Source organism: Barbatula barbatula (assembly GCF_947034865.1).
Source record: "Barbatula barbatula genome assembly, chromosome: 18".
Lineage (NCBI taxonomy): Eukaryota > Metazoa > Chordata > Actinopteri > Cypriniformes > Nemacheilidae > Barbatula > Barbatula barbatula.
This window is the reverse complement of record NC_136781.1, coordinates 18114572-18126637: the sequence shown is the minus strand read 5'-3', so window position 1 is coordinate 18126637 and position 12066 is coordinate 18114572. Positions and strand designations below refer to the sequence as shown.

Here is a 12066-nt window from a genome sequence, read left to right as displayed (position 1 = left end):
CCTCACCCTAGACAATTCCTCTAGCTCTTCCCGGGGGACACCAAGGCATTCCCAGGCCAACCGGGAGACATAGTCCCACCAGCAAGTATCTTCCCAGGGTCTTCCCGGGGTCTCCTCTCGGTCGGATGGGCCCGGAACACCTTCCGGGGAAGGTGTCCAGTAGGCATCCTGAACAAATGCCCAAGCCACCTCAGCTAACCACTCTCGATGTGGAGGAGCAGCGGCTCTACTCCGAGCTCCTCCCGGGTGACCGAGCTTCTCACCCTATCTCTAAGGGATCGCCCAGCCACCATGCGGAGGAAGCTCATTTCGGCCGCCTGTATCCGGGATCTTGTCCTTTCGGTCATGACCCAAAGCTCATGACCATAGGTGAGAGTAGGAACGTAGATTGACCGGTAAATCGAGAGCTTCGCCTTGTGGCTTAGCTCTTTCTTCACCATGACAGACCGGTACAACCACATTACTGCAGAAACTGCACCGATCCGTCTGTCAGTCTCCCGTTCCATCCTTCCCTCACTCGTGAACAAGACCCCAAGATACTGAAACTCCTCCACTTGAGGCAGGAACTCTCCACCAACCTAAAGTGGGCAAGCCAACCTTTTACGACTGAGGACAATGGCCTCAGATTCGGAGGTACTGATTTTCATTCCACAACAGAATCGGCGACAAAGGGCAGCCCTGCCGGAGTCCGCAATGCACTGGGAACAAGTCCGACTTACTGCCGGCAATGCGAACCAAGCTCCTGCTTCAGTCGTACAGCGACCTGACAGCCCTTAGCAAAAGAACCCCGGACCCTATACTCCCGAAGCACCCTCCCAGTCGAATGCCTTCTCCAAATCCACAAAACATATGTGGATTGGTTGGGCAAATTCCCATGAACCATCCAGCACCCTGTAGAGGGTGTAGAGCTGGTCCAGTGTTCCACGGCCCAGACGAAAACCACACTGTTCCTCCCCCCGTATTCTCGTTTCCAGTACCCTGACATAGACTTTCCCAGGGAGGCTGAGAAGTGTGATCCCCCTGTAGTTGGAACACACCCTCCAGTCCCCCTTCTTAAAAAGAGGGACCACCTCTTTCGTCACGACCGCCACGCGATGGTGCAAAGGCGTGTCAGCCAGGATAGCCCCACAACATCCAGAGACTTGATGTACTCAGGGCGAATCTCACCCACCCCCGGTGCCTTGCCACCGAGGAGTTTCTTGACTACCTCAGTGACTTCGGCTTGGGTGATGGACGAGTCCACCTCTGAGCCCTCAGCCTCTGCTTCCTCAATGGAAGACGTGACGGCGGGATTGAGGAGATCCTCGAAGTACTCCTTCCACTGTCCGACGACATCCCCAGTTGAGGTCAACAGCTTCCCACCTCCACTCTAAACAGCGTTGGTAAGGCACTGTTTCCCTCTCCTGAGGCGCCGGACGGTTTGCCAGAATCTCTTCGAGGCCAGTTGGTACTCCTTCCCAGGCCCAAGTTTTTGCCTCCACAACCACCCGGGCAGCAGTCCACTTGGCCTGCCGGTACCCGTCCGCTGCCTCAGGAGTCCCACAAGCCAAACAGGCCCGATAGGACTCCTTCTTCAGCTTGACGGTTTCCCTTACTTCCGGTGTCCACCACCGGTTTCGGGGATTGCCGCCTCGACAGGCACTGGAGACCTTACGGCCACAACTCCGAGCGGCCGCTTCAACAATGGAGGCGGAGAACATGGTCCACTCGGACTCAATGTCTCCAGCCTCCCTCGGGATCCGATTGAAGCTCTGCCGGAGGTGGAAGTTAAATATCTCTCTGACAGGAGACTCGGCCAGGCGTTCCCAGCAGACCCTTACAGTACGTTTGACCAAAACATATGGTCGCAGGTCAGATGAAACGACCACGAAGTCGATCATCGACCTGCGGCCTTGGGTGTCCTGGTGCCACATGCACTGATGGACACCCTTATGCTTGAACATGGTGTTTGTATAGACTCCATCTGATGCAGGGTCCATCTGATACACACTCGCATATCTCGGCGGGAGCAGTAGACCATAAGGGTATCCAGGACTCATACTCATACTCATTCTCATTTACGCCTACTATAATGTGTGGAAGTAGGCAATTTTGGACGCAGGGATTGTGTTTGCATCATGGTCTTCTTTCCTGGAACAATAATTAACTCATGGTCGATCAGCGGCACCTAGCTTACAGGAGTGATGAGAGTATTGAACGAACGTGGTGTTGTTGATGTTTCTATTGTACACTTAATCTTATCCCAGCGATACACTGCGCCACCCCATTGGCTTGTGGTGTAGGCAGGGAGATAGACAACCTCAGAGTGTGTGCCTCATCTGCGTTACAGTGTTGACTAATCCAAAGTGATTCCTGTGTTGTACATGCTCTTACCAGTAATTCTTCATTCACACAGCGTCACTGGTAATTTGCCGATGTTACAACGTCTATTACTGGTTAATTGGCAGCTGATGTACCGGAACGGTCCCATTGCTGGCAATTTACCAGTAAAGTCTGTATGTGTGAAAGGGGTTCATTTTTTCATTTTTTTGCCGTGAGCGTGTGCTACCTCAGGGTAATTTACGAGAACTTCCCCTTAAAGCGTGTTCAGGCCGATATGCCCTGCGTAAAGGTTTTGTGTAATAAACCCAGAATTTAGGGTTTCGCTAATGGTAAGTTACCCTCCTTTTGTCAGGGTTCTGCCACTGGGTGTCAGGTTTTTCTAGTCTTAGGGCAGGATCTTGACAGTACCACGTCTTTTGTGTGAAGTGAAGCACATTATTGTCGGTCGCAACATAATGTGCGTCTCTTCGGTCTCGTCTTTTGCCCCGCCCCTCTCGTTCTCTCATTAGCTTCCCTTTAGTGTTTCAGTCCCCACACCTGCCTTGTATTAATTATCCTTGTTAGTCTCCATATATATTGCCCTTGTGTTTGCTGTTGTAAGGGACCAGAACAGTGAGGCAAGGGAACACAGGAAGTTGTCCTTTAAAACAAAGGGTATTTTATTGCCCAAGATGTTGAGGAATTACAAAAAGGACCCGCATCCATATATCTAGGCCCTGAAACCAGCAACACAACAGTGATGGCAAATAGGATTATGTACATTGCCTTGTAACCCAAGACCAACTGAACCAAAAAACTGCCTTTTCACAAAGACACAGAAGGGCGGTTATATAACGGCTAAGCAAAACCAACTAACATAGAAGGGGTAAACAATTAACATTTAACGCCACAAAAATTAACTAAAGGCAAAATCCCCACTGGCACATGGTGAGACATGGTATGGCCTAATGAGCTGGCTTCCGGATATAGGTCTCCTCAGCCCTTTGCCACTCCTTTCGCCCAACCAGGAAGTGACCGCCCCCAACGATCCAGGTAACTCAAAGAAACATATGATTAATGCACTCCCTGTAAATCAATATAAGGGTAAAGCAAAATAAACCAAATCAAAGAAACTGTCTTGGGTTTGTTATTTAAATATCAGTTTTAGATGACTAAATAATCAGTGCAACAAACTAATAAAACTGTAATCAAATATTTAGAATTGAGGTGATGTTACCCTGTGTGGCCGTAGCCATCACACACTCCCCCCCTTCAGGACTCTCGCTAGTCCAGCGAGAGAGGTAGTCAGCTGTCTGGTTCTCTTTGCCTGGGATGTATTGAATACTAAAGCGAAATGGTTGCAGGGCCAAGTACCACCGGGTGATTCTTCCATTGGTGTCCTTCATTCTCTCCATCCACTGTAGTGCCTTATGGTCAGTCTCCAGTGTGAACTCTCTACCCAGGAGGTAGTAGCGAAAGGAGTCCAATGCCCACTTGATAGCCAGTCCCTCTTTTTCCACGGTCGAATAACGGACCTCCCTGGGGAACAGTTTTCTGCTGATGTAAGCAACAGGATGGCGGTCCTCAGGTGGCCCCTGAAGAAGCACAGCACCCAGACCCCTGTCGGAAGCGTCAGTCTGCACAAAGAAATGGTCTTTAAAGTTTGGACCATACAGTACTGGTTGCTTACTCATTGATTGCCGGATATCATGGAAAGCTGCCACAGCCTCCTCGGTCCACTGGATCTGATTGGGACTCCAGGATCCAGTCAAGTCTGAGAGCAGAGCCGCCCTGGTAGAAAACTGCGGGATGAAACGACGATAGAAGCCTGCCATGCCCAAAAAAGATCTGAGTTGCTTCCTTGTTTGGGGTAAAGGGCATGACTCAACGGCTTGGATCTTACTAACTTGTGGCCGTATCATGCCATTCCCAATGATGTGGCCCAGATACTCTGTCTCAGATGCAGCAAAGGCACACTTCAAGGGATTTACGGTCAGCCCAGCCGCGTGAAGACAGCCCAAGACGGTACGCAGATGTTCCAGATGTTGCTCCCAGCTGTCGCTGTACAGAACTATATCATCAAGATAGGCTGCTTCAAATGTAGAGGAATCACGAAGTACCTGGTCCATCAGCCTCTGGAAATTTGCTGGCGCTCCATGAAGACCAAATGGAAGCACTGTGAAGTGGAATAGGCCCCATGGAGTCCGGAAAGCAGTCAGCTCTCTTGATCGCTCGGTCAGGGGTACCTGCCAGTACCCTTTGCTAAGATCTAATGTAGTCAGGAATTTTGCCTTTCCCAGCCGTTCAAGCAGGTCATCAATCCTGGGAGGACTGCGTTCAAATGGAATGGCAATGATGGGGAGGGGTAGGAGTGGGGCTCTGGAGGGAAGAGTAGAGCTGGGAACCGTTACATGCTGGTTATAACAGACTATGCAACCAAGTACCCAGAGGTGTTCCCATTGAAGACTATAAAAGCTTGGGCAATAAAATACCCTTTGTTTTAAAGGACAACTTCCTGTGTTCCCTTGCCTCACTGTTCTGGTCCCTTACAATTGGTGGCAGCGGTGGGATGACTCAGTTACAGGATCCCTGAGCGCCTGCTGACCGCACTGAAGGAGGAGGTGGATCTCATGCTGTCCCAGGGTATCATAGAGGCATCAAAGAGTGAATGGTGCAACCCGGTAGTCCTGGTACCGAAGAAGGATGGTAGCATAAGATTCTGTATTGATTTCAGGTACTTGAACTCAGTTTCTCAGTTTGACTCCTATCCAACACCCAGGATTGATGACCTGCTTGAACGGCTGGGAAAGGCAAAATTCCCCCCTGGCACATGGTGAGACATGGTATGGCCTAATGAGCTGGCTTCCGGATATAGGTCTCCTCAGCCCTTTGCCACTCCTTTCGCCCAACCAGGAAGTGACCGCCCCCAACGATCCAGGTAACTCAAAGAAACATATGATTAATGCACTCCCTGTAAATCAATATAAGGGTAAAGCAAAATAAACCAAATCAAAGAAACTGTCTTGGGTTTGTTATTTAAATATCAGTTTTAGATGACTAAATAATCAGTGCAACAAACTAATTAAACTGTAATCAAATATTTAGAATTGAGGTGATGTTACCCTGTGTGGCCGTAGCCATCACAGCTGTCATGGGCTGAATTGTTTTTGTATTACATTCATGTCTGGTGATCCTGTTGCCCTGCCTTGTCGTCGTAATACCTTGCAAACTATTATTTGGTCTCACCATCGTGTTTCCTGTGTTCTCGTTTTTGCCCTATTGTGGGAAGTATTTTGTTCTTGTTCCTATTTAGTTTTGTTACTGCTTTACCCCACCGTGGGCTTTATTTTATTATTAAAGTTTCCGTTTATGCACTGCTGCCTGCGCTTGGGTTCTTCCCCCACAAACCCTGACACCTTTTGGAAAAACACCCAAGATAGCGTAGTCAACCAGTCAAAAACAATATATTCAATCCATCAGCGAACAAGACAGAAAAGACCATCCAAAAACACAGTCAAAACAGGCATAAAATCATATACTTGAAGCGTGCATGAAATAAAAACAAGTAATCGCTCGGTAATGGCACTAACCAGTGTTGGGGAGTAGCTAACTACAAGTAGCCACGCTACTGACTGAATAAATTTTTTCAGTAGCTTGGCGGTTGTTCAACTACTTTTAAAACAGTTTAGCTTTTCCATTAGTTAATTTCTTTTTTTAAGAAAGTAGCAGTAGTGCAACCAAAAGCTAATTTCCATTCTGCCTTCAGACTGAGTAGCCTGTAACTACTGTATCACAAGCTGAAATGGTTCATTATCGAGTAAATGTGTGGGTAAATATTTAAAGTTCGACACACCCATCATATTACATATTAAATATGAATCTAATGTAATAAAAATAATAAATATACAATACAAGGATAATCGTATTTTATTACATTGTTATAACTTCTCTATGTAAAACATTAATCAACCACATAGTAAATTTATACACTTTATAAATCTTGTAGTATACTTTAACACTTACTGTGGTAGAGTAAAAAATGGTAATGTATCAAGGAAATTCACTATACAGGTTACTATAACAATTACTATATTCCTGTATTTTTTCATGTGAGAATGTAAAAAATAAAAGTAGTTTCAAAGAAGCTAGCTAATATTTTTATGGTAACTTGTAGTGTAGCAAACTTTTTCAGATGGGTAGCTAAGCTGTAAACTTAAGCTTACGTAGTGTAACGAAGACTAGTGTAACGAAGAAGGGGTAGGATCCATATGCAGCTTTATTAATAAATAAGTGCAGGCTCAATGTAAAAGCAGGAGTGGATCAGAATAACAGGGCAGACAACAATATCAGAGACAGAGCTACAGACGTAGTCAAAAACTGGCAAAAGGTCAAGGCAGGCAGATAACATCAGAGGTAGGTATCCAGGTACAACAGAGGTCAGGGGCAGGCAGAGAAGAGTCATAAACGGTAATTCAAGGCAGGGTTCAAACACAGGTAAACGATACAAGGCTAATATAACGCTCAGAAATGTAGCCGGGGCAAACAAGACTTCGCAATGTGTGCATGGGCAGGTAGGGTTTAAATAGTCTGGTGATGGTGATGATCAGGTGTGCAGTACTCAGTCCCAGCATGTGGCTTTTTGGGAAATGTAGTTCTTTACCAAAGCTAATGCTCAGGAGAGTGAGACCTCCGGTGGCCGACAGAGGATTCTTCACTGGCATTCGTGACATGTAGTTTATCTAACTACAATTTCTAGGTAGCTTCCCCAATATTGGAACTAATTATGCTTTGCAACATGGCTTATACTATAAGAAATTAGGCATAATGGGATTTACTCACCCTCAAGGAGTTCTAAACCTGTATAATTTTTGGGGTACTCAAAAATAGTTGTCAAAGGTGCCCCAGGGAACTTCCAAATATCTTTCAAACAGATCAAATAAATAAACAAACAAGATTTTTTCTAGTACAATAGTCAATGTTGCCTCAGAAATATAATTTGCTTATAGGGATGTAACAATAACAACAAATTTCAGTGTACGTTAATACCTCTGTATGAAGTCCCTGGGCGGTATTTATTACAAGATTTAAAATTACAAATGGTGACTTGGAAATGTGCCATAAGCATCCTCTTTTGTTTTTCCTTTAATTACAACTGTTGTTTAGAGGTATGAGTTATATATTATGATCTAATAACCCCTTTTATAAAATAAAATAATTGCGCCAGATGGACCTTTTGTAACATCTATTATTTTTTCTAACATTCTTCTGTGTCAGTGTCATGATTCTGCCGCATCATGTCATGTTTCTCTTGGTTTAGTGGCAGGATCATGACAGAACCTCATGTTTAATGTGGAGAGAGGCAATTATTGTTATGGTACACTCTCTCCGGTCTCGTCTTTGTTCCCATCCTCTCGTTACCCTCGTTATCAAGTCAAGTCAAGTCAAGTCAAGGTGTAGTTAGTTTTAGTTCTGTTCTGTCTTGTCATTATATTCCCATGTTTTATTATTTATTAAATATATGTTAACCCCTTACCCGCTATCTGCACCTGGGTCCTCTCTCCGTGTCTCACCACTCGAGAATCATGACAGTCAGGCCCAGAAGACCTATTTGCTGACATTCATCGATGTGTTCATAAGAACAAAAATATTTAAACAGGTTTAGAACTACTGGATTGAGTAAATGATGAGGACTTTTTGGTGAAGTCGGTGTCGTGGCTGTCAGAACAAGGTAGACGGCTCCCTCTGGCGGCTGCTTGAAGGTGACCGGTGCAGATGTTACAAAAGCTTGGACTGAGCATTAAACTTACTTGTAAATGACTTTTTTACTTTTCGAGCATGCAATCTCATATCAAACTAGATATTTTAACCCTAGGTCTACAGGTGACGACATGTATCCCAATGTTACATTTACTTGTATATAGAAAAAAACGATAATTCATAGTAGGTATTTATGAATTTACTGTTATTCTGAAATGTATTAATTTGTTTCTGAAACACATTTGTTTATCCTCTAGAGAGCAGCACTGCATCTCCTAAAAAAGTTTTTAAACGAATGCCAATTAAACTTATTGCAGCAAGTATAAAAAGGTTTGCATTGACGTGCATCTTAAATAATCTTAGAAACCAGAAAGAATCTTTCATAATTTAATAAAGGATGTTTTAATAAAACTTGTGTACAATCTCTACTGAAATCATTGACTTGTTTATGATATGGCAGCAGTCTCTCTTAATTATTTTGTAACTTTATTACACATTTGTGCATGACAAACAATGTTTAAACAAAACTCATGCCTACGTTTACATTTATGCATTTGGCGGACGCTTTTATCCAAAGCCACTTACATTACATTATATTATATTTGTTTTTAAGTATTTGCAATCCATGGGTTCGAACCCATGACCTTACCTCTGAGCCACAGAAAAGCAGGTTAAAGGGTGCTTAAAGATGTTCTTGAGGTTCCCCTGTAGTTCACATTACATTACATTACCAACATCAGATAAGACAAGTTTTTATTTTACTTTGTTTTTAAAAAAGAAATCTGTTTTCTGTTGTCAAACATTTTAGGAATGTGTTGCTTCGGAAGTTTTCTTTTTCCTAGCTTTCCTTCAATTAAATGCGTTTAGATTCGTTAGATTCGTTAAAATGTTTTTGTATATTTTGGGACATTCTACCAGAAACGTATATTTACCGTGACAGGGCCTGACACAGTTAATCCACAGGCGTGTTGCACACATTTTATGTTGAGTTTTATGTTACGTGACTGACAAGACTGCTGCCCCAAAAAATTGTAAAATAGTAGGCTATTTATATGTGGTATTTTTGAAAAATAAATTTGGCATATCAAAACTATGAAAGCTGTGGTCCAATTTAGCTGAGATTTGTGATTTTCAGACGTGTTTTAAGAATATAATATCCGAGAACCCGAATGACATGTTCCTTTAGAGAACAACTCACAGAACTCAAACATCAGTCAGTTTTAGAAATTTTTTGATGAAATACTTTTTTGATGAAATATATGTAACAGTACGATTCGAGACAGATAATGTAGCTACGTTTCTGGTAGAATTTCCCTTTTATTAAATGTTGTTTCTGTAGATCGGTGGTTAGAGCATTGTATTAGTAGCATTTAAGCATGTAGGCCTACTTTGAAAGTATTTAAACAAATTAAAAGTTCGGAATTATGTGTTAATAACTTATTAACGAAAATTCTTATGAAAATTATTGCTTTGGAATAGGAATGAATTAAAAGTCGACACCGTTGGGCAACGCTGGAATGTGAGGCTTTGCTCTGATTGGTTGACTTGAGGCCTGGGCGGTCCTTGGAAGCAGGAGGAGCGCCTGGCTCGTCCGTCAGTGCGGCGACAGCAGCGATTCTGCGTCACGACACAAACAGCGTACCAAAACAACTTTACTTGCCGAGTTGCGTGACTTTTCAAGCGCCATCGGGTGAGTTGTGGTTTTTGAGACACCAGTTCTAAATGGCAGGTCCAGGTTTGGATGCAGGAAGGCATATAGCGCTGCAGCCTCATCATCACCACACCGAACCGGCGACCGAACCCGCTGTCCGCGAGGCGCAGAGATGGATAGAGGTGAGTGACGTCACGGCACTGCGTTATTTGAGGATATAGATGTACTAATATGATTAAAGCCCGTGCAGAAAACCTGTCACATATGTTTTGGGTGTATTTATTTACGCAGGTATCTGGTAGACGGATGTTCTGTTAAAACTATAGTTGGTGACCTGTTGAAATAAATCAAGACGTCTTTTTAAAAATCTGGAATATCTTCCATTATAATGTGGAGCAAATTCTAATGGGATCAAACTAATATTCTTGCCTTGATTTAGTTCAGAATTTAAGTTTATTTAGTTAAATATTCAAAACATCGTTTTTAGGTTAACCAGGAAATGTACAGGTATGTCAGGTGTCTATAACGTAGTTCGGGGATCTTCAACGCGTTGCATCGTTAGAATTTAAGGCATGGCACACAATGACATAAAATATAGTGTATTATACCACATGACAGTTTTTATCTATTGTGTTATGGTGCTTAGTACAAATATATTAAAACAATATTTATTTTTTAATATGTTAAGTCAACATAAATGATATATATAAAATATAATAATTAATCAAAAATAGTTTTTTGGTCTTAGCCAATGCACATTATATGAGTGGCCAGTCTAGGATAGCATCTGATCCATATTCATTCTTATTACTATTAGTTTATGTATTCGTTTATACTCTTTAGTATAATAATACAAATGCTGATGCATTTACTGTATATTCAGAAAGCACTGGGGAAGATACACAGTCTGGGACATTTATGCAATTTAAGAGTTAAGTACATCTGTAATGGTTCATAGTCACCAAAATGTATCAATGCATGTGCCATCTGAACATCTACAATGTTGGGTTAACTTGCAGTAGCCATACTACCCCAAATGCCCCCAAAAAACTGTTATTGAAAAGTACACACCTCAGCTAGAGGCTTTTAAATGGAGCTCAATGTAACAAAGCTCACAGCTTTTGTGTCCATTGTGTGTAAAATGGACACAGCAACCCTTGCTTTGATCGTTGTATGAAACTGGGAGTGTTTTCACAGCGCAGGGAAAAGTTGTGTTTCTCTAAAGTCTTATTATTTTTTTCATTTTGCACCTATGTCAATGCAGCAAATGTAAACAATGTGTGAGTCGTTACATGTAATGTAGCTGTTGAAGTCTACGATGATAATGGCCTTGATAAAGGATTACAATGTTGTAAGATGCTGTTCTGGTTGGTTTTTTAACTTTTACAATTTTTCTATATATTTTTATTATTTACAAGGTAAAGTTTGATTTCTCAGTTATGATATAACAGCACCCTTCTTCTCAAATGTTTTATTGATTTCCGTAAGAGTTGTGATACAGCGGGGAAAATAAGTATTTGACACATCAGCATTTTTATCAGTAAGGGGATTTCTAAGTGGGCTATTGACACAAAATTTCCACCAGATGTAGCCATCAAGCCAAATATTGAATTCATACAAAGAAATCAGAACATTTAAGTATACATTCAAGGTGTAAAATGGCATAGAAAGCCAGGAGATCACCTGAAATCTGTCAGTATTGAGAGAGAAACCCTGCCCCCTATCAGTACTAATTTATGTAAACTGCTTTAATCCTAATTGATGGCCTATAAAGGCTTCTCATTACCTAGGAGGCACACAGGAAAGACTTCATAATGGGTAAAAGCAAAAAACGCTCTGTAGATCTTCATAATCTTATTGTTGAAAAGTATTTTGATGGGAATGGTTATAGGCGCATTTCCAGAATGCTCCTGTGAGCACTGTGGGGGCCATTAGCCAGAAATGGAAAGAGCATCAGTTCACCATAAACCGGCCACGATCAGGTGCTCCACGTAAGATCCCTGTCTGAGGAGTCCAAAGAATAATCAGGAGAGTTCTCCAAGAGCCAAGAACCACTCAGGCAGAACTTCAGGAAGACCTTGCATCAGCAGGTACTGTTGTTTCAACGAAAACTATAAGGAATGCACTAAACCGCCATGGCATCCATGCACGCTCACCACGCAAGACTCCATTGTGGAAGAAAAGGCATGTTGAGGCTCGGTTAAAGTTTGCAAAAGAGCATTTGGAGAAGCCTGTGGATTATTGAGAGGATATAGTATGGTCAGATGAAAGCAAAATTGAACTTTTTGGCAGTCATTCTACACACCATGTTTGGAGAAGAAATGGCACTGCCCACCACCCCGAGAACACCATACCAA

At 42.8% G+C, this 12066-nt stretch overlaps 1 protein-coding gene across 2 annotated transcripts in view; it reads left to right on the top strand.

Moving 5' to 3' along the window:
• Window positions 1–9623: 9623 nt before the first annotated feature.
• The window catches only part of limch1b (LIM and calponin homology domains 1b), an 88328-nt gene continuing 85885 nt past the window's right edge, over window positions 9624–12066 (top strand). Inside the window, exon 1 of one of the 2 annotated variants that reach the window (XM_079480584.1) lies at window positions 9624–9891. In XM_079480584.1, the coding sequence (XP_079336710.1) occupies window positions 9781–9891 (111 nt within the window). In that variant the 5' untranslated portion in view covers window positions 9624–9780. The remainder of the gene's footprint in view (window positions 9892–12066) is intronic. The other variant, XM_079480583.1, reaches the window with a different exon arrangement.